This window comes from Entelurus aequoreus, linkage group LG22, assembly GCF_033978785.1.
Source record: "Entelurus aequoreus isolate RoL-2023_Sb linkage group LG22, RoL_Eaeq_v1.1, whole genome shotgun sequence".
In the NCBI taxonomy this organism is placed as follows: Eukaryota; Metazoa; Chordata; class Actinopteri; order Syngnathiformes; family Syngnathidae; genus Entelurus; species Entelurus aequoreus.
In genome coordinates, this window is record NC_084752.1 from 9,377,038 (window position 1) to 9,401,447 (window position 24,410).

A 24,410-nucleotide genomic window follows, 5' to 3' on the forward strand; every position below is an offset into this window, starting at 1 on the left:
CATTAAGTTGAATGGTGAAGCAGAGAAGGTGATCATGATACGCGAGTTAAAAGACCTCGACCCTTATAAATGACTATGTCTCCGTCTGTCTGGTTTGCCTGGGCTCAGTGGTGTGACTGTGAGCAGAAGAGGGGATTAGCACTGCTACTTTCAATCTCTCCCTTTTTACCATCTCCCAATATTTTGGTGTTTCTAGCATGGATCCTCTCTGAACAAGACGGTAGGCTAACTTTATTTTTTACAAAGCCCCATGGACACGAGCTGCACGAATGCTTTCACACTGGTTCCTCTGTGTCAATAACTTTTTTGAACGTTTTTTTAGTAGGCCTATGCGTTTTTTGCCAAGCTGAGTCACAGATTTTTGTGAACTGTTTTTGGGACACATTTCTCTCCACACCTCACTGGTGCGTGATCTGTCGGCCGTTTAACATACTGAGTCATGCAGGTCCGATGCTCTTTTCTGGACTGGAACATATTTTGTACTGGACGCTGGAACTGTTTTGGACTTGTTATTTTTACTCATTTATGCTGCTATTTTTGCGTTTGTGTGTCTGGAGTGAGTGTGTATATACCGGTATGAATGTGGCTGTGCTGTGTGAGTATGCGTGTGTAATGTGCACCGTGGAGTTATGCTCCTCGTATGGAAATATGAACACTAACGTCAATCTACACAGGAGATGTCATTCGGTGGTCGTGAGGGTGTGGAAGAATCCGATAGGGTATACCGTGGACGGTGCGGGATTGGGGACTTATGGGCATGGACATGGACACTGGATCAAAGTAATCAGGCTAAGGGGGGACAGCAGCCTGGGAAGGTATGAGTGGCACAACTACAGTACATCCATGTTAACCACCATGATGCCATCCTACAACCACAAATACTATGCCTATACTATATCAATCATTATATTTATATACTATACTATGACGTCATGCTATTTCTATATGACAACTATGATCATGTTTAGCTTTGGGAATATAACATCAGCATATTTATTATGTCATGAGTTTAGCATTGGGAATATAACATCAGCATATTTATTATGTCATGAGTATATTTATTATATTATGAGCATATCAATTATTCTATTACTGTGCACTGGCAATATAACATCAACCCATAATGGCTGAGACAACTGAAAATCATCCGTCAGGATCTGAATATATAGATTACAAATTGCATGACTTTGAATGTCAAGTTGACCCAGATAAACATCTGTTCAACTCAATTAATTCCTTGTGTGATTACTATACAGAGGAACAGCTTAATGATAGTGTTAGTCTAGACAATAACTTTTCTCTAATACACTTCAACTGTAGAAGCGCATATGCAAATTTTAATAAAATCAAAGAGTATCTGAGTAACTTGAAAAGTAAATTCAAAATAATAGCTCTGACAGAAACATGGATAGATGAGGAGAGAGGTATCGACTTCTCCATCGATAATTATGAGCTGCATCACAGTAATAGAATAAATAAAAGGGGAGGGGGCGTGGCCCTGCTTGTCCACCGTGACTTGAAATGCAAAGCAGTAGAACGTATGACGATGGTTATTGATGATTTGCTTGAATGTATAACTGTGGAGATTGAGATGGAAAGGAAGAGAAATGTCATCGTTACGTGTGTATATAGGGCACCGAGGTCCAGAGTAGATGAATTTAATGATAAACTTGAAGAAATACTGTGCCATCTAAATGAAAAGAAAACATATGTCATGTGTGGGGATCTAAATATTGATTTGCTGAGCGCTCCTAGAAATACATCAACAAGCGAATATTTAGAGATACTGTATAGTAAAGGATTATATCCGTTGATCACCAAACCAAGTCGAATAACAACAACGTGCGCCACACTGATTGATCATATCTTTATAAATGTTGTAGAAAAAAACAAAATCAAGAGTGGATTGGTAGTTAATGATATCAGCGACCATCTACCTGTATTTTTTACTTATGAGTGCCAAATCAATGAGGGGGACTGTCAAGTCAACAGGGAGAGAGAAGAAACAGCCCACAAATATGTAAGGAAAAGATTAAGAACCGAAGCGACAATTGACATGTTTAGAAGCGACCTTCTTGTAAGGGATTGGATGGAGGTATATGTAGGAGAGGTAAATGATGCATATGAAGCTTTTTTAAATATATATTTATCACTGTATGAAAAACATTGCCCAAATATGCTATATAAACAAAAGGACAATTACAGTGAAACTCCTTGGATCACAAGGGGACTACAGAATGCATGTAAAAAGAAAAATAGACTTTACAAGGTATTTTTAAAATCTAGGACAAATGCAGCAGAAATTAAATATAAGGTTTATAAAAACAGGTTGACAACAATAATGAGACAAGCCAAAAAAGACTATTATAGTAACTTGTTAGAAAAAAATAAAGCCAATATCAAAGGAACATGGAACATATTGAAAAAGGTGATGGGAAGCACACCGGGACCTATCAGCCCGCCAAACCACTTTGTAAAAGAAGAAAAGATAATAAAAAATATGGACGAAGTGGCAAATGAGTTTAACTCATTTTTTGTAAACGTAGGTCCAAAACTAGCAGAAAATATAGAAAAACATGATGATGGGTCATTTCAGAATGGGTTGGGAGGTGGAGGCAGAGTACTTAAGTCAATGTTTTTGGGAGAAGTCAGTGAAAATGAAATTATAACAATTGTAAATAAATTAAAGAACAAAACATCAACAGACGATGATGGGTTAGATATGATAATTGTAAAAAAGACAATTGACTGCATCATTGAGCCTCTCTGCTATATCTTCAATCTCTCTTTCAATACAGGGACCTTCCCAGATAGAATGAAGGTAGCAAAGGTTATTCCACTCTTTAAAGATGGGGATAAGCACATGTTTACTAATTACAGACCGGTATCACTTCTGTCCCAATTCTCTAAGGTGCTTGAAAAAATATTTGTACAAAAATTAGACCATTTTATTGAAAAAAACAAGTTGTTGAGCGAGAGCCAGTATGGATTTCGTTCAAACAGATCTACTGCCTCTGCTGTGATGAACATAATTGAGGACATAACAACAGCCACCGATAGTAAGAAATACACAGTAGGGGTGTTTATAGACCTTAAGAAAGCGTTTGACACAATCGATCACTCTATCCTTTTATCCAAATTACATTCATACGGTGTGAGAGGAATAGTTTTAGATTGGTTAAATAGCTACTTGGATAACAGACAACAATATGTACAATATGCTGCTAATACATCTGAAAATATGAGTATTAAGTGTGGAATTCCACAAGGGTCTGTTCTGGGACCGAAACTATTTATTTTATACATAAATGATATCTGTGATGTGTCAAAATTACTCAATTTTGTATTATTTGCTGACGATACCAACTTTTACAGCTCTGGACATGACTTAAATGAATTACTAAAGAGTATGGAACAGGAAATGGTCAAACTCAAAAAATGGTTTGACGTTAACAAATTATCATTGAATTTGAAAAAAACTAAGTTCATGATTTTTAGTAAGAGAAAAAAGCCTGAAAATATTGTACTGTCAATAGCTGGAACAAGCATTGAAAAAGTCTCTGAGATTAGATTTTTGGGAGTGATTTTAGATGATAATATTAGTTGGAAATCGCATATCTCACATGTTAGAAAAAAGATGGCTAAAAGTATATTTATATTAAATAAGGTAAAAGATGTATTAGATTATAAAGCAATGCGTACACTGTATTGTGCACTTGTACTGCCTTATATCAATTATTGTGTGGAAATATGGGGTAGTACATATAAGAGTAACACAAAGCCACTGTACCTCCTTCAGAAGAGAGCGATCAGAATCATACACAAAACAGGTTATAGAGAGCACACAAATGGATTATTTATTAGCTCAGGACTTTACAAATTTTATGAACTAGTTGAGCAGCAGACATTATTGGTTATGTTCAGGGCTAGTAGTCAAGAGCTACCAACAAATCTACAAAAAAATTTCACTTTAATAGAAAAAGAAGGAAGAAGGAAAGGGCACTTTAAGCATCAGCTTGCACGAACAACATCAAAACAAATGTGTACATCAGTGGTGGGAGTAAAACTCTGGAACTCTCTCCATAATGAAATAAAGCAATGTAAAAACACATTTCAATTAAAAAAAGTCTTTAAAAACAGAACTATGATGTTATATGAGCACTGACAAAAGGGACGCAAAGGGAAAAATAAGGGGAAAAAAATAAAAATAAAAAATAAAAATAATAATAAACACACAAAAAAAAAAACAACGCTTACATTATCCTACATGACTGTAGGTATTGTATAGTCCAGCTTTCCTTTCATTTTTTTTTTTTTTTTTTTTTTTTTTTTTTTTTTCTTTATCGACATGCACTATGGATCCTTGGTTGAATGATCACATTGTTCTTAGCTTTGTTTGGTTTGAATGATACCTTGTTATGATAGCCTTGTTCTATTCAGTTTTGTTTGGTTTGAATGATTACCTTATTCTTTTTCAGTTTGTTTGGTTTGGATGATTGCCTTGTTCTTTTTCAGTTTGTTTGGTTTGAGTGATTGCCTTATTTTTTCAGTTTTTGTTTTGTTTATTTATTTTTTGTTCAACTTATCTTGCTTGTTTATTCTTTTCATTGATTGTTTGTTCTATTAATTTCTATGAGTGTGTGCACTGGGTAGGGGTACAAACTTGTAGTTTTTAGGCAACAATAACTTTTCTTGTCAACTGGGTCATACATGTCCTGTAGCCTTTTTTACTACTCTAGAGTCTACGCCCCTGGTGGGTGGGTGCGTGTGGGTGTGGGTGCCTGTGTGTGCATATGTGATATATTGTTTTGTATTGATTTGTTGCATTGGATGTTCTAATGCACTACCGGCAAAGAGATACCAAGAAAATGTTTCTTTTGTGCGAAGGGGCAGGAAATATAAGATTTTCTTCATCCTGTTCCTTTTCGACATGGCTGTGTATTGAATGCAGTAAGGTATGTGAGATTGTTGAAATGTTGTTGAAATGTACACATCCAAGTACGAAATAAATAATTGAATTGAATTGAATTGAATTGACCTGCGTTGAGTCAAATTAAGACTTTTGTTATATTACCGCAAAAATTCTAATTTTTTCTTGTGAAATTGTGATGTTTTTCTTGTGAAATTGTGATGTTTTTCTTGTGAAATTCCAACTCATTTTTCACAACAATTATTTTTTTTATATTCACATAGTATGTATATTTTATTAATGTAAATACAAACCTTTATATATCTAGAAAGGGTGGTCCAAAAGAGGTAGGCATTTTTCAGAGGTCTCAAGAAGGTAAGAAATACATGAATGTGTGTGTGTGTGTGTGTGTGTGTGTGTGTGTGTGTGTGTGTGTGTGTGTGTGTGTGTGTGTGTTGTGGGTTCAGTCTTTGGGCAAAGTTTAGTAACTGTGTGAGTGCTGAGAAGAGCTAGAAATTCCCAAAAGATCCCCTCATTCATGTGATGGTGACGACCTGTAGAAACATTCTTTCACCATTTTGATGTTGTTTCCTCTCGCAAGGGGGGGGGACCGAAAGAGGGGAGGGGAGGGGAGGGGAGGGAAGGGTGGTCTTTCTTTCGATTTTCAGCTATTTACCAGACCGCTCTCAACTGCACTGCGCAATAGTCTTTTGTTTCACCTTGTGCTTTTTAAAGAAACTGGAAATAATGTTTTTCTCTCGCATGCTTTTGTCTCTTTCCTTTTTGGGCTTCCTAAGCGACTTCGGCGTGTCCTGCTGTGGTGAGTAGGGGCAGTTTACCAAGTGAAAGTTGCGTGTAAACTTTTCAAATCAAATGAAAATGCCAGCGAGAGCCACGATTGTCGCTAAAGTAAGTAATGTATTGTAAATAAAAGGGGGTAAAAAGTGTGAAGTGAGCACTTTTTGTCAAATATATGATTAAATCAAGCATGGTTTCGCTTTTAGAAGTGTAACCTCTTGGGGTCAAACAACTGTCAAAGAGTTTTTTTCATTGGCATAGCAACAATCAGTAAACATTAACATTCCTAACAGTCACACAAGGGTAAAAGGAAGTTAACCTCTGTATAACACAATGAGATGTGCATTATTCACCCTTCATTATGATGACTCATGATAGACATGTGATGTATAAGGAACTGGAATACAAGTAACAGCTGCATGATGCAACATAGAATCAATAAGCCGTGTGTATACGCTCTTAATTACGATGATTCATAAATATAGATGGCGTATGGAGAACTGTGAAACAGATGCCAATCAAGCAATCGATCAAACTTTACATATATAGCACTGTTGACAATAACAAAGACACCTCAGAGGCGTCCACAGTGAAGAATAACTTCGATTAATGTTAACCAAAAAACAAAACTAAAAGAGTATGACACGTACTATAAAATACATGTAAGAACAAAATATAAATAATGCATAAATGAGTTAATAAAAGCATAACATTGAGAGAATAATAGTGGTAATAATAGCATTAAATTAAATAACACAACACAAATAAAAAACAACCTTTTTGGAAAAAAAATTAAGATTTTTACAGTCTTGAGGGGCTTCGGCAGGCTTTTCTACAGGTGGCTAAATGCTGCCTTACTGTAAGTCTTTGGTCAAGTATTTGGTAAAGATAAAAAGAGGATCTCAGGATCCGCGAGGGTTGATAGATTCGATAAGAAGACGCAAGGCCATTAGGACATTTAAAAACGAATAATTAAAACTTTAAAATCAACCCTGAAGCGAACTGGTGTATTTTTTTTATTTTTTAGAATTATATTTATATAGCGCTTTTCTCTAGTGACTCAAAGCGCTTTACATAGTGAAACCCATTATCTAAGTTACATTTAAACCAGTGTGGGTGGCAGGCCTGGCCCTAACCAATCTGGCGCCCTAGGCAAGATTTACCTAACGTTACATTATTATTTTCAATAACAATTTAGCCCCCTCCACAATATTAACCCGACGTTAAAGCAGAACTAGCTATTTATTGATTAGCAATTGCCGAATCATGTAACATTAGCTTAATGCTAAAAAGCCAGGTTACTATCACATTCTGTAACAGACAAATAATTTCATGTAGGCTAACGTTACTCGTATACCTGCTACCTCTGTCTTTTTCTCGTTTCTCCTCTTCTTTTCTCTTTTTTCTTCCCTGGGCACCTGACAGTTTTGGTTGTTTTGACATTTGTGGTGACGTCCAAAAAGAGTCATGATACAGGAAGGGAGGGGGCGCACCGTGCGGGGGGAGAGGGGGGCGTAATGTTGTGACAAATAATATTTCTATTAAATAGGCTTTACTTTGCATTTTAATTAACGTGGGATTATTTTTTGCATTTAGAAATAATAGTACCAACTTTTTTTTTTTTCTCCAACATTTGTGGCACTGGCGTGGCGCCCCCTGATGGACGGCGCCCTTAGCATTTGCCTATACGGCCTATGCCACGGGCCGGCCTTGGTGGGTGGCACTGGGAGCAGGTGGGTAAAGTGTCTTGCCCAAGGACACAACGGCAGTGACTAGGATGGCGGAAGCGGGAATCGAACCCGGAACCCTCAAGTCGCTGGCACGGCCGCTCTACCAACCGAGCTACGCCGTAATGTGCTCCCGCCCTCTGGTCCTCGTCAGCATGCATGCAGCGGAGTTTTGTAATAAATGTCGATATCTAATATTCCATTAAGGGAAGACCAGCGAGCAGATGTAAAACTAATCTGTCAATATAAAAAAGTGTGGCAACAACAACAAAAAGGATGTATTAAAATGTTAACTTAGACTAGGTTTACACCAAAGTGGCCAAAATTGGATTTTTTTCGAAATCAGATTTTTTTCCAGCTGACGAATGCAGCTGAGATAGACTCCAGCCACCACCGCGACCCCGAGAAGGACAAGCGGTAGAAAAAGGATGGATGGATGGATGTTTACACTGGAAGTAAATTGTGATATTTTTTAAAGGCCTACTGAAATGAATTTTTTCAATTGAAACGGGGATAGCAGATTCATTCTATGTGTCATACTTGATCATTCCGCGATATTGCCATATTTTTGCTGAAAGGATTTAGTAGAGAACATCGACGATAAAGTTGACACAAAAGCTGCCATGCAGGCTGTTTTTTTTTTCTTTTGTCTTTCTTCATTTTTCTTTTTTTGCCATTGCTAAAAAAAAAAAAATATAATGACAAAAAATATATGTTATAATTAATTATTTTCAGGGCTCCAATTACTTCATATATTTCACTTTAAAATGTTTTATGTGGTAAATATTGCATATATTGTGTAGTAGCCATATAAAAACATCAAAGTTTTCTTTGACAAAAGCACATAAAACAAACAAAATAATAGTTCCAGCATAAAATCGAAAGATGTATCTGAAGTTGTTGAAAGTAAAAGGAAAACCTAATAAAAAATGTATCACTTTATGAGTAAGGCACCTTTTGGATCCCAAATATATTAAATGATTTTTTATTTATCTTTTCACTGTGATTACTCAAAAATATGAAATAATTAAAATCAATGGTGTCCTGCATTATTGATCTTTTAGGGCTCTAATTACTAAATACTGCATATTTCAGTTTTACTATAAAAAAAACTAAGTTGTTTTTGACAGAAAAGCCATAAAACATTTTTTAAAATTTGTATTACTTTATATCAACTTGAAGTTGATATAGAGATTTACTGTAAGCGTTAAATAATTAAAAAAAATAATAATAATCTGACTTATTTTTAACATTTTAATGACTGAGACCCTTTATGGTCCCCGGGCCCCCTAAAGGTAAAATAAATAAAAAAATGCATATATTTTGTTATGGTTTGAAAATGAAAAATATCAAAATGGCCCCCACATGCTTTAATTTTTCCGTGTGCAGCCCTCAGTGGAAAAAGTTTGGACACCCCTGTTGTACAGGATTGCTTATTATTTTTATTGGATAGTAGTCTATTTCAATTGTTAGTTTTTGTTGTGTAATTTATTTTTACCCCATATTTGTTCCCACTGCCGCACCTTAAATTGGAGTCCTTAATCTCGTTATATGCAAATATAATGACAATAAAGTCCATTCTATTCTATTCTATTCTAATTTGCACCCTGCGCCCCACTTTGGGCACCCTGCTCTCTATAGTCAAGACTATCAAGAGCAGAACCTCACTAAATCTAAACAATATTATATTTGACTATTTGACTCATTTTCAGTGAACAGTGTACTTTCTACAAACCGTACACTGACTACTCTAAAGTATATCCTAGTTTAATTTCTATAGTGTTGTCCCTTCAGAGGAATAAGAGTAACAAAACAAGTGGCTAAAATAGTGAGGCGCTACAGAACAAACAACAATCCGTGATTGGTCAAATTTGACGTTTGACCTCTTAATCTGGTTTCCAGATGAGAACTGTGCAGACAAGCCTGTCTTCAGTCCGCCCAGATTGGTGGTGGAGTTCGGCGCGGCAGCGTCCGCCAGCTGCTCCGTGTGCCAGACCGCTTGCCACGACAAGAAGTTTGGCCTGGAAAAATCAGTCGGGACGGAAAACCGAACCGGGACCACCATTTCATGGACCATCGACAGAATGGACCAGTGGCCTTCATCCGCCATGTGCTACTACAACATCGGCAATGGCTCCCAGTGCTGTAGCACCCTGCCAGTGATTGTTTATCGTAAGGAAACTCTTACCATGAATCATCAATAACACAGATGCCATTAATATCGTTAACTTTCCCTTCCCCCCCCAGAGTACCCACAAAAGGTCCATTTAGAATGGATCCGTCAAGACGGACCGCTGTTGGAGGGTCAACGGTACACGCTGTCCTGTGCAGTGGAGAAAGTGGCTCCGGTTAAAAATCTGATAGTGGAATTCCTGGAAGGGTCCAGATTGTTGGCTAAGTACGACATAAAGAACAGCAGAGAGAAGAAGCCGTCTGACAAGGTGTTCATGCACAACATCACTGCCAGCAAAGATATTAATGGTGCCTATTACTGCTGTCAAGCCAAGCTGGATTTAGGACCTGAGGGGCCACTCCATCCACGTGTGGTGAAATCTGGCACACTCTTATCAACAGTTCACTGTGAGTCACGCCTCAAGCCCTTTCACGTTCACATTTTAAAAAATGTTTTATTTAAACGGGGATAGCAGATCCATTCTATGTGTCATACTTGATCATTTCGCGATATTGCCATATTTTTGCTGAAAGGATTTAGTAGAGAACATCGACGATAAAGTTCGCAACTTTTGGTCGCTGATAAAAAAAAGCCTTGCCTGTACCGGAAGTAGCGTGACGTCACAGGTTGAAAGGCTCCTCACATTTCCCCATTGTTTACAATGCAGCGAGAGCGATTCGGACCGAGAAAGCGACGATTACCCCATTAATTTGAGCGAGGATGAAAGATTTGTGGATGAGGAACGTGAGAGTGAAGGACTAGAGTGTAGTGCAGGACGTATCCTTTTTCGCTCTGACCGTAACTTAGGTACAAGCTGGCTCATTAGATTCCACACTTTCTCCTTTTTCTATTGTGGATCATGGATTTGTATTTTAAACCACCTCGGATACTATATCCTCTTGAAAATGAGAGTCGAGAACACGAAATGGACATTCACAGTGACTTTTATCTCCATGACAATACATCGGCGAAGCTCTTTAGCTACGGAGCTAACATGATAGCACATCAGGCTCAAATGCAGATAGAAACAAAAGAAATAAACTCCTGACTGGAAGGATAGACAGAAAATCAACAATACTATTAAACCATGGACATGTAACCACACGGTTAATGCTTTCCAGCCTGGCGAAGCTTAACAATGCTGTTGCTAACGACACCATTGAAGCTAACTTAGCTACGGGACCTCACAGAAATATGCAAAAAACATTAGCTATCCACCTACGGCAGCCAGCCCTCACCGGCTCATAAACACCCGTGCTCACCTGCGTTCCAGCGATCGACGGAGCGATGAAGGACTTCAACCGATCATCGATGTGGTCGGCGGCTAGCGTCGGATAGCGCGTCTGCTATCCAAGTCAAAGTCCTCCTGGTTGTGTTGCTGCAGCCAGCCGCTAATAAACCGATCCCACCTACAGCTTTCTTCTTTGCAGTCTTCATTGTTCATTAAACAAATTGCAAAAGATTCACCAACACAGATGTCCAGAATACTGTGGAATTTTGCGATGAAAACAGAGCTTTTTGTATTGGATACAATGTGTCCGAATACTTCCGTTTCAACTATTGACGTCACGCGCAAACGTCATCATACATAGAAGTTTTCAACCGGAAGTTTTGCGGGAAATTTAAAATTGCACTTTATAAGTTAACCCGGCCGTATTGGCATGTGTTGCAATGTTAAGATTTCATCATCGATATATAAACTATCAGACTGCGTGGTCGGTAGTAGTGGCTTTCAGTAGGCCTTTAAGAAACATAAGCCAATAGAGTTGGGTGACTTACTTTGGATAAGTAATTATAGGCACACCTTTTTAGTCAGGCTTTTTACTGATCATTTCACACTGTTCTTAATTTTATTGCTAATATTATTGTCACTATTCTATCATCTACCGTATTTTTCGGACTATAAGTCACAGTTTTTTCAATAGTTTGGCCGGGGGTGCGACTTATACTCAGGAGCGACTTATGTGTGAAATTATTAACACATTACCGTAAAATATCAAATAATATTATTTAGCTCATTCACGTAAGAGACTATACGTATAAGATTTCATGGGATTTAGCGATTAGGAGTGACAGATTGTTTGGTAAACGTATAGCATGTTCTATATGTTATAGTTATTTGAATGACTCTTACCATAATATGTTACGTTAACATACCAGGCACGTTCTCAGTTGGTTATTTATGCCTCATATAACGTACACTTATTCAGCCTGTTGTTCACTATTCTTTATTTATTTGAAATTGCCTTTCAAATGTCTATTCTTGGTGTTGGCTTTTATCAAATACATTTCCCCAAAAAATGCGACTTATACTCCAGTGCGACTTATATATGTTTTTTTTCCTTCTTTATTATGCATTTTCGGCCGGTGCGACTAATACTCCGGAGCGATTTATACTCCGAAAAATACGGTAATCCTTGGGCTTAGGTCAGGCGAATTAGAAAAATAAGAACTAAATATACTGCATAAGAAAGGGACTAATAAATAACTGAAGAAAGAATAATTTACATACAAATATGTTGTGCACAAATGAAGGAATTAAATTAATAATGAATAAGTTTCTTAACTAAACTGTCAATAAAATTAAAGAGCAAATGAAAATACAGCTTCACTACTTTAGTCATAATCTTTGCGCTTAAGAAATGTTGTTTCCTGTTTAAAGGCCTACTGAAAGCCACTACTACCGACCACGCAGTCTGATAGTTTATATATCAATGATGACATCTTAACATTGCAACACATGCCAATACGGCCGGGTTAGATTAGTAAAGTGCAATTTTAAATTTCCCGCAAAATATTCCGCTGAAAACGTCTCGGTATGATGACGTTTGCGCGTGACGTCACGGATTGTGCGGACATATTGGGACACCATTGTGGCCAGCTATTAAGTCGTCTGATTTCATCGCAAAATTCCACAGTATTCTGGACATCTGTGTTGGTGAATCTTTTGCAATTTGTTCAATGAACAATGAAGACAGCAAAGAAGAAAGCTGTAGGTGGGAAGCGGTGTATTAGCGGCTGGCTGCAGCAACACAACCAGGAGGACTTTGAGTTGGATAGTAGACGCGCTACTGTGAGTACAGCTTTGGCTTCCAAACATTTGATCGCTTACCCGTACGTGCGTGCCGCTATGTGCATGTCACGTACGTAACTTTGGGGAAATATATGTGCTGTATGAACTTTACGGAGGTGAACGGTACTTTGGGCTGTGGGATTGAGTGTGTTGTGCGGGTGTTTGATTTGTATTGGCGGGTTATATGGACGGGAGGGGGGAGGTGTTTGTTATGCGGATTAATTTGTGGCATATTAAATATAAGCCTGGTTGTGTTGTGGCTAATAGAGTATATATATGTCTTGTGTTTATTTACTGTTTGTCATTCCCAGCTGAATATCAGGTCCCACCCGCCTCTCACAGCATCTTCCCCATCTGAATCGCTTCCACTGCCCTCTAATCCTTCACTCTCACTTTCCTCATCCACGAATCTTTCATCCTCGCTCAAATTAATGGGGTAATCGTCGCTTTCTCGGTCCGAATCGCTCTCGCTGCTGCTGGCCATGATTGTAAACAATGTGCAGATGTGAGGCGCTCCACAACCTGTGACGTCACGCTACTTCCGGTACAGGCAAGGCTTTTTTATCAGCGACCAAAAGTTGCGAACTTTATCGTCAATGTTCTCTACTAAATACTTTCAGCAAAAATATGGCAAAATCGCGAAATGATCAAGTATGACACATAGAATGGACCTGCTATCCCCGTTTAAATAAGAAAATCTCATTTCAGTAGGCCTTTAAGAGACATTGTACGTGATTGTGGGATAGAGTGTCTATGAGTCACAATGGTGGTACAATGCTACCTAACAGGCTCTGTGGCGCAATGGATAGCGCGTTGGACTTCTAGGCACAGTAGGCGATTCAAAGGTTGTGGGTTCGAGTCCCACCAGAGTCGACATTTTGGGGTGCAGGACTAAAAGGTTTCCAAAATTGGGAACATTTGGATTTAAATTGACACCACGTTCTCCTGTCTCTAACCGTACAGATAAGCCTCAGTTGAGTGGTGCGTCCGATTTGGGACTAATCACACTTTCAACGGGAGATTCGCTCGGCCTCAACTGCTCCGCCGAGGGCAACCCAAGACCCTCGTACAATTGGACCCTCCCATCATTGGCATCCGCTCAATCCCCTTTCACTGGCGACATTTTCACCGTGGACTCAGTGACCACGGCGCATACAGGACAGTACGTCTGCAGCGTCAGCAACAGCATGGGGTCAACCACTGCTCACTTTAACGTGGAAGTACACGGTGAGTCTATACGTGCTAGAATTTCCCGTTCCACAATACACGTTGACTCTGTTCTTTCTGTTTGCAGCCAACTACATGTATATTATTTTAGCGGTGGCAGCAGCGGTTGTCGCACTTGTGGTCCTCGCCTTCATCGTCGTGTACATCCATTGCTACCGACTTAACAAGACTGGGAAGTACAACCTGAAAGACGTGTTGCGTTTGCACCGACCACACGTCGCCTTGCCCACCGGGGAGTTGTAAGACGGAAAAGTAGTGTGGCTGTCTCTCTCACTGTGTTTTTATTGCTCTGTGAGTTGTGTAATGTAAAGTACAGAAGACGACTAAGGCACAAATCACTTTCAATCATCGTCCATACTAACATTTTACTAAGAGTGGTTTTTGCATGAGTGATTTTTGTTAAGAATATGGCACAACAAGAGCACACTTTGATCAAACATACTAATAGTCTACACGCAGGATGTTTGCCTGCATTTTCTTTATATAAATCCACTGGAAATGTCAAAGGATACCTAAGTATTAGGGATGAAACGGTTTATGAAAAAATGTATAACCGTTCGGTTGACCTCACACGGCTCAGAACACGGGCGTTGTTCGGATCACGTTTTTTCTTTGTGTTGCTAATCAGCAGAGGTGGGACCAAGTCATTGCTTTGCAAGTCACAAGTAAGTCTCAAGTCTTTGCCCTCAAGTCTCGAGTCAAGTCCCGAGTCAAGACAGGCAAGTCCCGAGTCAAGTCCAAAGTCAAGACTAGAAAGTCTCAAGTCAAGTCCCAAGTCCTGCATTTTGAGTTTCGAGTCCTTTCAAGTCCTTTTAACCACAGACTAATATTTTTACACAGATTGTGTATGCTTTTAAAACGCTGTATTTATTTATTAAAACAAGTGCATTTGAAATTGCAGGAAAAAAAATAGTGCTGACATTGCAATTCATAATAGCACTATTAACCAGTCATTTTAATAGTTTAAACAATTTTAAACATTTAACTCATTCCTTTACAGAATAAACACATTTGCAAAAACAAACATTAACATACTATTGGTTGTATTTTATGAAAATAACATTACCACAAAGTTGAGAAGGAGCAAAGATCTTCAATATTTGTATGTGAGAATCACAAAGAAATCTTCTGGGGGAGGATGACGCCCCTACAGGGGTTTGGTTTACAAACTTTCTGCCCCACCTAAAACAAAATTCACCAGCCGCCACTGATTATGATGCATTCTCATTTTAGGAAAAGTATAAGACAATACTTTCTTAACAGTATAATTGTAACCAGGAATAAGTCTTCAAGTAACAATATTCAAATACTAACATTGTTGGGTAAGACAGCATTTGGTTTTATTCTGAATCCAGTGAAACAGATTGGTGGTTTTAGCTGATATAAAGACTTTCAGGTGTTTATATATGTTTAAGTATTTGGCAGACGCTTTTATCCATAGCGACATACATAAAAAATAGATATAAACAATCACTGTAAACATTATCATTTAAGGGAAGAATGTAATACAAAATATCAATACAAAGTGTCAAGACAGAATAAATTCTCTGCTGCTGCAGCAACAGAGTTACAGTCTATAGGTCCCTAAAATATATAGATATCTAATGTATTCATACATTGTTTATGTAGGATATATGCATGTATATATAACATAATCATATTGTTTCTTCAACTTAAAAATAGCTGACCGTTTTTTTCCCCTTCTCTGGGATTATATTCCCAGTTTTGATCTCGGACGTCTGGTCACTTATAGCGTATAAGAATATTATATTACTGTTAAGCAAACTATGAATAATAAAAACGCCAAAACATGTGTCCGTTATCATAGCTACACGTATGACAAAAAAACGCGTGAAAATCAGTGGTATTCAGTGAGGTAAGATGAATTAAATGCGCTGACAGTTCATTGCTCCTGCCAAATGAATTGCACTGAGTGGAGAGGATCACCACTCCAAGATGGCGGCTCTGCGTCTCGTCTGCGCCAGTAGGCAGTAGCGCTCAATGCTGCGTACCCTTAGAACATGTCTATGGTTATAACGTTAGCAGTGAGTTTGCAGCCTCACTGATTTAACTACACAGCAAATAAAAGTCATGTTACTTAGCCAATAAACGTTATCTTACATTCAAAACTTACCCTTCTTTGTGCAACTTCAAATGTCGAACGAAGTTGGAAGTTGTTGCGTCTCCGTCTGTAATATTCGAACTGCGTGATTTGCATACGGCAATTCGTTTTTTGTTGACCAAGTCGTAGTTGTTATACCCGAACGAAACCAACTTTGGCATAATTGTTTCTCACTGCCGCATTGTTTGACAACTCTTGTTCGGTGGTTGTCCTGCAATTGGATTGGATGAGAGCTGTGTGATGAAAACAACGTAGATTTAATTTGATTGGCTGTTGTACTGACAGCACACACGCTGACAAGCAGCACACACGCTTATAGACACAGACGTATAAAATGAAAGATACGGAGCGCTCCCAAATAACTTTTTAAGGTTTGGGTTTTGGGGAAAGTAGCAAGTCATGTCAAGTCAAAAGGCTCAAGTCCAAGTGAAGTCACAAGTCATTGATGTTAAAGTCTAAGTCGAGTTGCAAGTCTCTTTACATTTTGTCAAGTCGAGTCTAAAGTCATCAAATTCATGACTCGAGTCTGACTCGAGTCCAAGTCATGTGACTCGAGTCCACACCTCTGCTAATCAGTATGGAGAGTAGCACCCTACGATTTCCACGTTAACGGAACGGCGGACGGAATCACGGAATTGGCCAATAAAAACGGAATCTACTACTTAACGCGGAAAAATCGTGGAAATTGACGTAAGGTGACTGAAATGCGGTCATCGTGAGGAGTAATTGTGTTAATTGTGTAATTGTGCTTATGTAACAAAATTTCGTTCTTATCTGTGCTGTAAAGTTCAAATTTGAATGACAATAAAAAGGAAGTCTAAGTCTTAACGGTGACACGTGCGCGTCCTCACAAACATTCAACCACTCCCACTAAAACTATACTTTTTACTCACCACAATGGATCTACGCCAGCACTCTCGCCTGCCTCTTTTTGGACAAGCACTAAGGAGCCACCTCAAAAACAAGTGTGCGAAAAAACTAAAAAACGAATCTCTTACCCCAAAGAGCCGAACAGTTACCAAAATACTTCTTTGTCGTCCAAAAGAAGAGTGAAAAGCGCAGTGCCAATGCAATGTTAGCCATCTGCTGTTGACCACCGATGCCAGGGATTGTAGTATCTTAACCCTGTAACACCCCTTGTTGTAAAATTACAACATTACCTTTAACCATCCTAAAAAACAATCCGTTATATACATGTATATATATATTTTATTTTTTTTACCACATTTACATAGTCATTGGGTCCTATTGTTCAGTCTCACAAGGCTATTGGATCGTAAATTGGTTTATAAGTCACGCCTTCTGGCCATGAACTCACACAACCTCTCAAGGTTTCCTTAGAACAACATCTATTTGTTTCATTGGACTGGATTCATCAGATTCAAGTAAATAAAATGTCTTTTATATTTTTTGGGGTTGTTATTACAATGTCTAGAGCATGTGCATATGTAGTTATTGTGGAACAGATGTATAAAATTTCATTTAGAGCTTGTTATATAATTGTTGTAATTATACAACACTGGGTGAATGTGGTAGTCAAAATGCTGGCTTGTTGCAGTGGGTTCAAAAAGGTTGTATTCCCTCCACTACATCACTGCCTGAAGTATTTTCTCTATACATGGATAGTATACATTCTACCCTTGTGTTTTGTTCAAATGCCTCCTACAACAACATCTAAAAGGTCAAATATTTTTATTTTTTCAGGTTTTTCTATATTTGGGTCTTACAGGGTTAAAGGGGTCATATTGTGATTGTTTCCCTAAATTTAAAACACTTCCTTGTGGTCTACATCAGTGTTTTTCAACCTTTTTTGAGCCAAGGTGCATTTTTTTCATTGGAAAAATTCTGGAGGCACACCACCAGCAGAAATCATTAAAAAATGAAACTCAGTAGACAATAAAAAAGTCATGGTCACAATTGTTGGATATGAATTTAAACCATAATGAACCACGCATCAATATAGCTCTTGTCTCAAAGTAGGTGTACTGTCACCACCTGTCACATCACGCCCTGACTTATTTGGAGTTTTTTGCTGTTTTCCTGTGTGTAGTGTTTTAGTTCTTGTCTTGCGCTCCTATTTTGGTGGCTTTTCCTGTCGCAGTTTCATGTCTTCCTTTGAACGCTATTCCCCCGCACCTGCTTGGTTAGCAATTAAGAATATTTTAAGTTTTTGCTATCTTTTTTTGTGTGGACATTGTTGTCATGTTATGTACGGATGTACTTTGTGGACGCCATCTCTGCTCCACATGCTGTAAGTTTTTGCTGTCGTCCAGCATTCTGTTTTTGTTTACTTTGTAGGCAGTTCAGTTTTAATTTTGTTCTACATAGCCATCACTAAGCTTTAATGCCTTTTCTTAGGGGCACTCACTTTTTGTTTATTTTTTCGGTTTAAGCGTTTGATACCTTTTTACCTGCATGTTTTTCTTGTTTCTTGCATTGAACAAAGAACAGTGCCAGGTCGAATTCCTTTTGTTGCATACTTGGCCAAAAATGGCGATTCTGATTCTGACTATAACTTTGGACTACAACTGTATGTCGCAAAAGTCTTTGAGTAAACCGATGGACCCCACCCTAAACATGCACAATCTGTGGGTGAAAAGGCGCATGTAAAATGTCAATTAAGGAATGACTAGAAGAGCCTGAACTTTAAAAAAAACTATTCTTAGCCGTTTTCTGCGTTGTCACTGTCAATAATACAGAGGCAAACTTCCCCATTTTGTCCCTGTGACGCAGTGGAAAAGTGCTTGTCTTGCAAAAAAATTGACACTGGGCTCAAAACCAGGTTAAAGTTCCCGTTGTAAGGTTGATATATTTTTATTTTTCAGTAAAAAATATTATTGAACTGTTCATTTCCCATAAATTTGTTTTAGTATAAAGCATGCAACAAACGTCATTTAAGTTTGATTAAAGCAAGTATACAAATATTTTCTGAGAACCAAAAAAAATGTAAAAAACAAATTTTGCGTAAAACCCCACTTTAGCCTGGAGTGGCCCTGGGTAAACCTCTGTCATATATGGACATATCCCCTGATGAAACTACGACAAATGACGTAACTAAAGTCTCAGATTCCAAACCTCTCGTTTGAAGCAAGTTTGGAAGAAGGCAAGATTGTTTTATAAATATATCCCCCATGTCTCCAAGGTTATTATGTTACAACATGATTAGGCTTTAATTTAAAATTCTGGGCAAAATTGTCCAACAATGTAAGGTTGCTTGCTTTTCATTCAAGGTTCAGAGCTTTAGGGGCCATTTTTAAGTTGTATTTTCCAAGGTAGTTTTGCAAGAACCACAACTGATAAAAAGTACCGGATGATTATCGGAGTATATGGTGTTAAAAAGAACAACAGTGTAAACCAGGGGTCACCAACCTTTTTGAAACCAAGAGCTACTTCTTGGGTACTGATTAATGCGAAGGGCTACCAGTTTGATACACACTTAAATAAATTGCCAGAAATAGCCAATTTGCTCAATTTACCTTTAACTCTATGTTATTATTAATAATTAATGATATTTACACTTAATTGAACGGTTTAAAAGAGGAGAAAACACGAAAAAAATGACTATTAAATTTTGAAACATAGTTTATCTTCAATTTCGACTCTTTAAAATTCAAAATTCAACCGAAAAAAAGAAGAGAAAAACTAGCTAATTCGAATCTTTTTTTAAAAATAAAAAAAAAACAATTTATGGAACATCATTAGTAATTTTTCCTGATTAAGATTAATTTTAGAATTTTGATGACATGTTTTAAATAGGTTAAAATCCAATCTACACTTTGTTAGAATATATAACAAATTGGACCAAGCGATGAGGTGGCGACTTGTCCAGGGTGTACCCCGCCTTCTGCCCGATTGTAGCTGAGATAGGCTCCAGCGACCCCAAAGGGAATAAGCGGTAGAAAATGGATGGATGGATGGATGGATGGACCAAGCTATATTTCTAACAAAGACAAATCATTATTTCTTCTAGATTATCCAGAACAAAAATTTCAAAAGAAATTCAAAAGACTTTGAAATAAGATTTAAATTTGATTCTACAGATTTTCTAGATTAGCCAGAGTAATTTTTTTGAATTTTAATCATAATAAGTTTGAAGAAATATTTCACAAATATTCTTCATTGAAAAAACAGAAGCTAAAATGAAGAATTAAATTAAAATGTATTTATAATTCTTTACAATAAAAAAAAAATGTACTTGAACATTGATTTAAATTGTCAGGAAAGAAGAGGAAGGAATTTAAAAGGTAAAAAGGTATAAGTGTTTAAAAATCCTAAAATCATTTTTAAGGTTGTATTTTTTCTCTAAAATTGTCTTTCTGAAAGTTATAAGAAGCAAAGTAAAATAATTAATGAATGTATTTAAACAAGTGAAGACCAAGTCTTTAAAATATTTTCTTGGATTTTTTAAATTCTATTTGAGTTTTGTCTCTCTTAGAATTAAAAATGTCGAGCAAAGCGAGACCAGCTGCTAGTAAATAAATAAAATTTAAAAAATAGAGGCAGCTCACTGGTAAGTGCTGCTATTTGAGCTATTTTTAGAACAGGCCAGCAGGCTACTCATCTGATCCTTACGGGCTACCTGGTGCCCGTGGGCACCGCGTTGGTGACCCCTGGTGTAAACCGAAATGAACCAAACACCATGTCTTAAATCCGTAATAAGATCCGAACCATGGATTTTTTTCACCGTTCCACTCCTACTAGGTATACTTTTAAAGATAAGTCCATGAAATTTTGATGGGAATCCACTTAACTTCATAGGATAAATGTCACTTTTTTATTGTTACGTAATCTTGTATCAGAATCTTTGAGGTCAAATCCACTTTTGTAAAGATTCTGGGATATTTAATTGAAAACAATTATAAATGTACGGTAAATAAAACCAGTGTTTAAACTCACAGTAAATTTCAGTGAGTCTTTGTCAGTTACTGTAATATAGACTCTTTAATTTGTTGTGAAATGACTGACCTGCCTTTGAACTGTAAAAAGCTGAATTCCCAAAATAGGCACAGCCATTTGTGTATTTTGTTTACCACCACCGCAACGCCATCAAGGAGCTTTTTGGACTTGATGGCAGATCATGTGTTCAAAGAAAAAGTAATGTGCTTCTTTTTTTGTCAAAGGGGGCGTAACTTTGATTAGATTGCATAAAATAACTGTAAGGTCCCCTGCAGGTGCAAGTAGTGTGCAATATTCAACTGCTGCTCTCTTCCTTTATGGTGTAACTGTAACACAACACTTGTACCATCAATATATGTCCACAATGTCCCCCTTTTTTAAAAATATTGCCACCAAAGTGATGGAACCTGGAACCATCTTTGCATACTGTCCTTAGGGCAGTTAGTGTTTCCGTGTTTTTCAGTTTATTTGTGGCCTGAGGTCAAAGTGATGAATAAACACATGTTATATTATATTAATAATAATAATGTTGTGAACACTTTTATGTGACCTACATATATACTATATTTTCAAACATGTGACTTTATTGAATGCATTTTCTATCAACTATTATTTCTATAAAAACAATGTTCTATGCAGAAATGTTCTATCCCCTGTGTTGTACAGTAAAATAAAATCATTTTCAAACTGGATTCTAATGTCAATATCATTTAAAAGTCTGGTCAGGATCTATTATTGTGACTTAAGATAAAATACATCACAGCTTATCTTAAGTCCTTAGCAGTACACTGCAAAAACTGAAATATAAGTATGATTAAGTATCTCAAATAAGGGTGATATTTGCTTATTTTCTGTCTGATAAGATAATTCTTCTCACTAAGCAGATTTTATGTTAGTGTTTTACTTGTTTTAAGGGTTTTGGTTCTAAATGCAAGATATCACAGCTTGTTGCTGAGATTTTATGACCTATACTGAGTAAAACATGCTTGAAACTAGAATATCAACTGTTGCAAAGCTGTGTCATCAACACTCACAAGTATAAAACTACTTTTTTACAGTAATAATTTCTTATTTCAAGCAGGAAGAAAAAAAAATCATGACTTTGGACACAATTGTGTCTCATAATTAAAAACGGATGACGGCCAAATGGACTTTGATGTTTTATTTTCAATGAAACAATAGAAAATACGTTCTCATATAGTAGTACACTAGAATATACTTATTTTAAGGTATTTTTGGGTTCATTGAAGTTAACTAATTTTACTTGTTTTGGAAAGTCTTGACAAGCCAAATGTTCTTGTTCTAATGGCAGATAATTTTGCTTAGTTCAAATAAAATACCCCTAATTTTTTTTTTCTTGTTTTTGAACACTGACTTTTTGCTGTGTGAATGGATGACATCAACACCACCATAAAGTGCTTTGACTTCATGTGATAATGTTGTTGTCAAAGTGATAAACTGTGGCGCCATCTTGTGGTACTCATCATTATCAGCTAAAACAACATCACATAGATACAATTATTTTTAGAAACAATCAATGTTTATTTATATAGCCCTAAATCACAAGTGTCTCAAAGGGCTGTACAAGCCACAACGACATCCTCGGTACAGAGCAAACACTGTTCAGAAACAATATAAAACATTTATACAAAACGAAAAAATCTTATAAATATTCTCTAAAATGTAATTTAAATTATATATTTTGAAGCTAAAACGTGACGATGGCAAGCAAAGATAGCACAAACAGTGGTATTTGTAAAGCAAAATATTTATGATGTGTTGGTACTTGGTGTGAATTAGGGTTGGCAACCATTGCAGCAAACGTAGAGTATGGGTGTGCAAAGGGCAGACCGGGGGCCATTTACGGCCCGCAGCTAATTTTGTAACGGCCCGCGACACATTTCTAAAATATATTACAAAAGAAAACATTTAAAAAATGGGAACATGTTGCACTTACAACACAAAGCTGCCGTGTATTTAGTTTGTTTCTAAAATATATGTAATTCCTCAAAAAATAAATATAAAAACTTATAATCAATGGTTTGATCTGAAATTGATGTACAGCTTTAAGCAATAAATGTAAAAATAATATATATTGATATGTGACTTATTTTAACTATTTTGGATCCCTGAGACCTATTAGTCTGATGATTTACTGTCATTGCGCAAAAAATAGTAATGAACCAAAAGCAATATTGTTATGAATAATTGTTTTTATTTAAGGCTCAAATTAATTCACATCAAATATTCCACTATGAACATTTTTTGGGTAAAATATTGCATTTTTTGTGATTAAATAAAAATAGTTTTCTTTGACAAAAAGGGCATAAAACGTAAAATAATTCCAACTTTTTGTCAACGGATAGATTTAATATATTTAAAGCGTTGAAAGTAAAACAAATATATATTAAAATGTAACTTATTTTTAACACTTTATTGACTGAGACCCTTTTGGGTCCTTGCGATCTTTAACATGAACCAAAAATTGAGGAAAGGTCTAAGGGTTACAATATACAAACTGTACATTGTATTGGTTTTGAAAATGAAATATATCAAAATGGCCCCCGCATGCTTTCATGTTGCAGTGTGCGGCCCTCAGTGGAAAAACTTTGGACACCCCTGGCATAGAGCAAAATAGCCAGTGGTGTTCTTGTTGTATTCTATTGGTTTGAAAAATGTAACTTTGAGCAAGAGGCAATCAGTCACTTTAATTTGGTTGATGCATCACAGTTTATCAATCTTAATGTCTTTGAAAATGACTGGAAAATCATCACAGTACAGCAGTATCTCAAAATTTCCAATATATGTAAATAAACTATTTTTGAATGGACTCAGTGTCAATACATCGTAACCCTAACCAGGGGTCAGCAACCCACGGCTCTAGAGCCGCATGCGGCTCTTAAGCGCCGCCCTAGTGGCTCCCTGGACCTCTTTCAGAGATGTGTGAAAATGGAAAAAGATGAATTTTGTTGTTGTTGTTGTTTTAATATATTTTCTGTAGGAGAACAAACATGACACAAACCTTCCTAATTGTTAGCAATCCCACTGTTTATATTATACATGCTTCACTGATGAGAGTATTTGGCAAGTACCGTTTTGTCCTACTAATTTCAGCGATCCTTGAACTCAACGTAGTTTGTTTACATGTACAACTTTCTGTGACACTGCCACAGAAAGACGTGTTTTATGCCACTCCTTCTTTGTCTCATTTTGTCCACCAAACATTTTATGCTGTGTGTGAATGCACAAAGGTGAGCTATGTTGATTTTATTGATATGCTGGAGTGCTTATCAGGCATATATGGCATACTTGCCAACCCTCCCGGTTTTACCGGGAGACTCCCGGAATTCAGCGCCTCTCCCGAAATAAACTCCCGGAATTCAGCCGGAGCTGGAGGCCACGCCCCCTCCAGCTCAATGCGGACCTGAGTGGGGACAGCGGCGACAGTCTGTTTTCACGTCCGCTTTCCCACGATATAAACAGCG

The 24,410-nt window shown here is 37.2% G+C and overlaps 1 protein-coding gene, 1 long non-coding RNA gene and 1 other non-coding gene across 4 annotated transcripts in view; 2 read left to right on the forward strand and 1 right to left on the reverse strand.

The window, feature by feature from the left end:
* Nucleotides 1–24,410, reverse strand: part of LOC133639370 (uncharacterized) — a 66,339-nt gene that overhangs the window by 8,583 nt on the left and 33,346 nt on the right. The gene's annotated exons all lie outside the window — the stretch shown is intronic.
* LOC133639949 (nectin-4-like) lies at nt 5,576–21,611 on the forward strand. Its single transcript, XM_062033674.1, has 5 exons — nt 5,576–5,729; nt 9,337–9,606; nt 9,682–10,014; nt 13,644–13,907; nt 13,975–21,611. The coding sequence occupies exons 1-5, from the start codon at nt 5,657–5,659 to the stop codon at nt 14,148–14,150; spliced, it is 1,116 nt and encodes a 371-aa protein (XP_061889658.1). The 5' UTR covers nt 5,576–5,656; the 3' UTR covers nt 14,151–21,611.
* trnar-ucu (transfer RNA arginine (anticodon UCU)) lies at nt 13,468–13,553 on the forward strand. Its single transcript is given in 2 exon segments — nt 13,468–13,504; nt 13,518–13,553. It is a non-coding gene; the product is annotated as a tRNA-Arg (tRNA).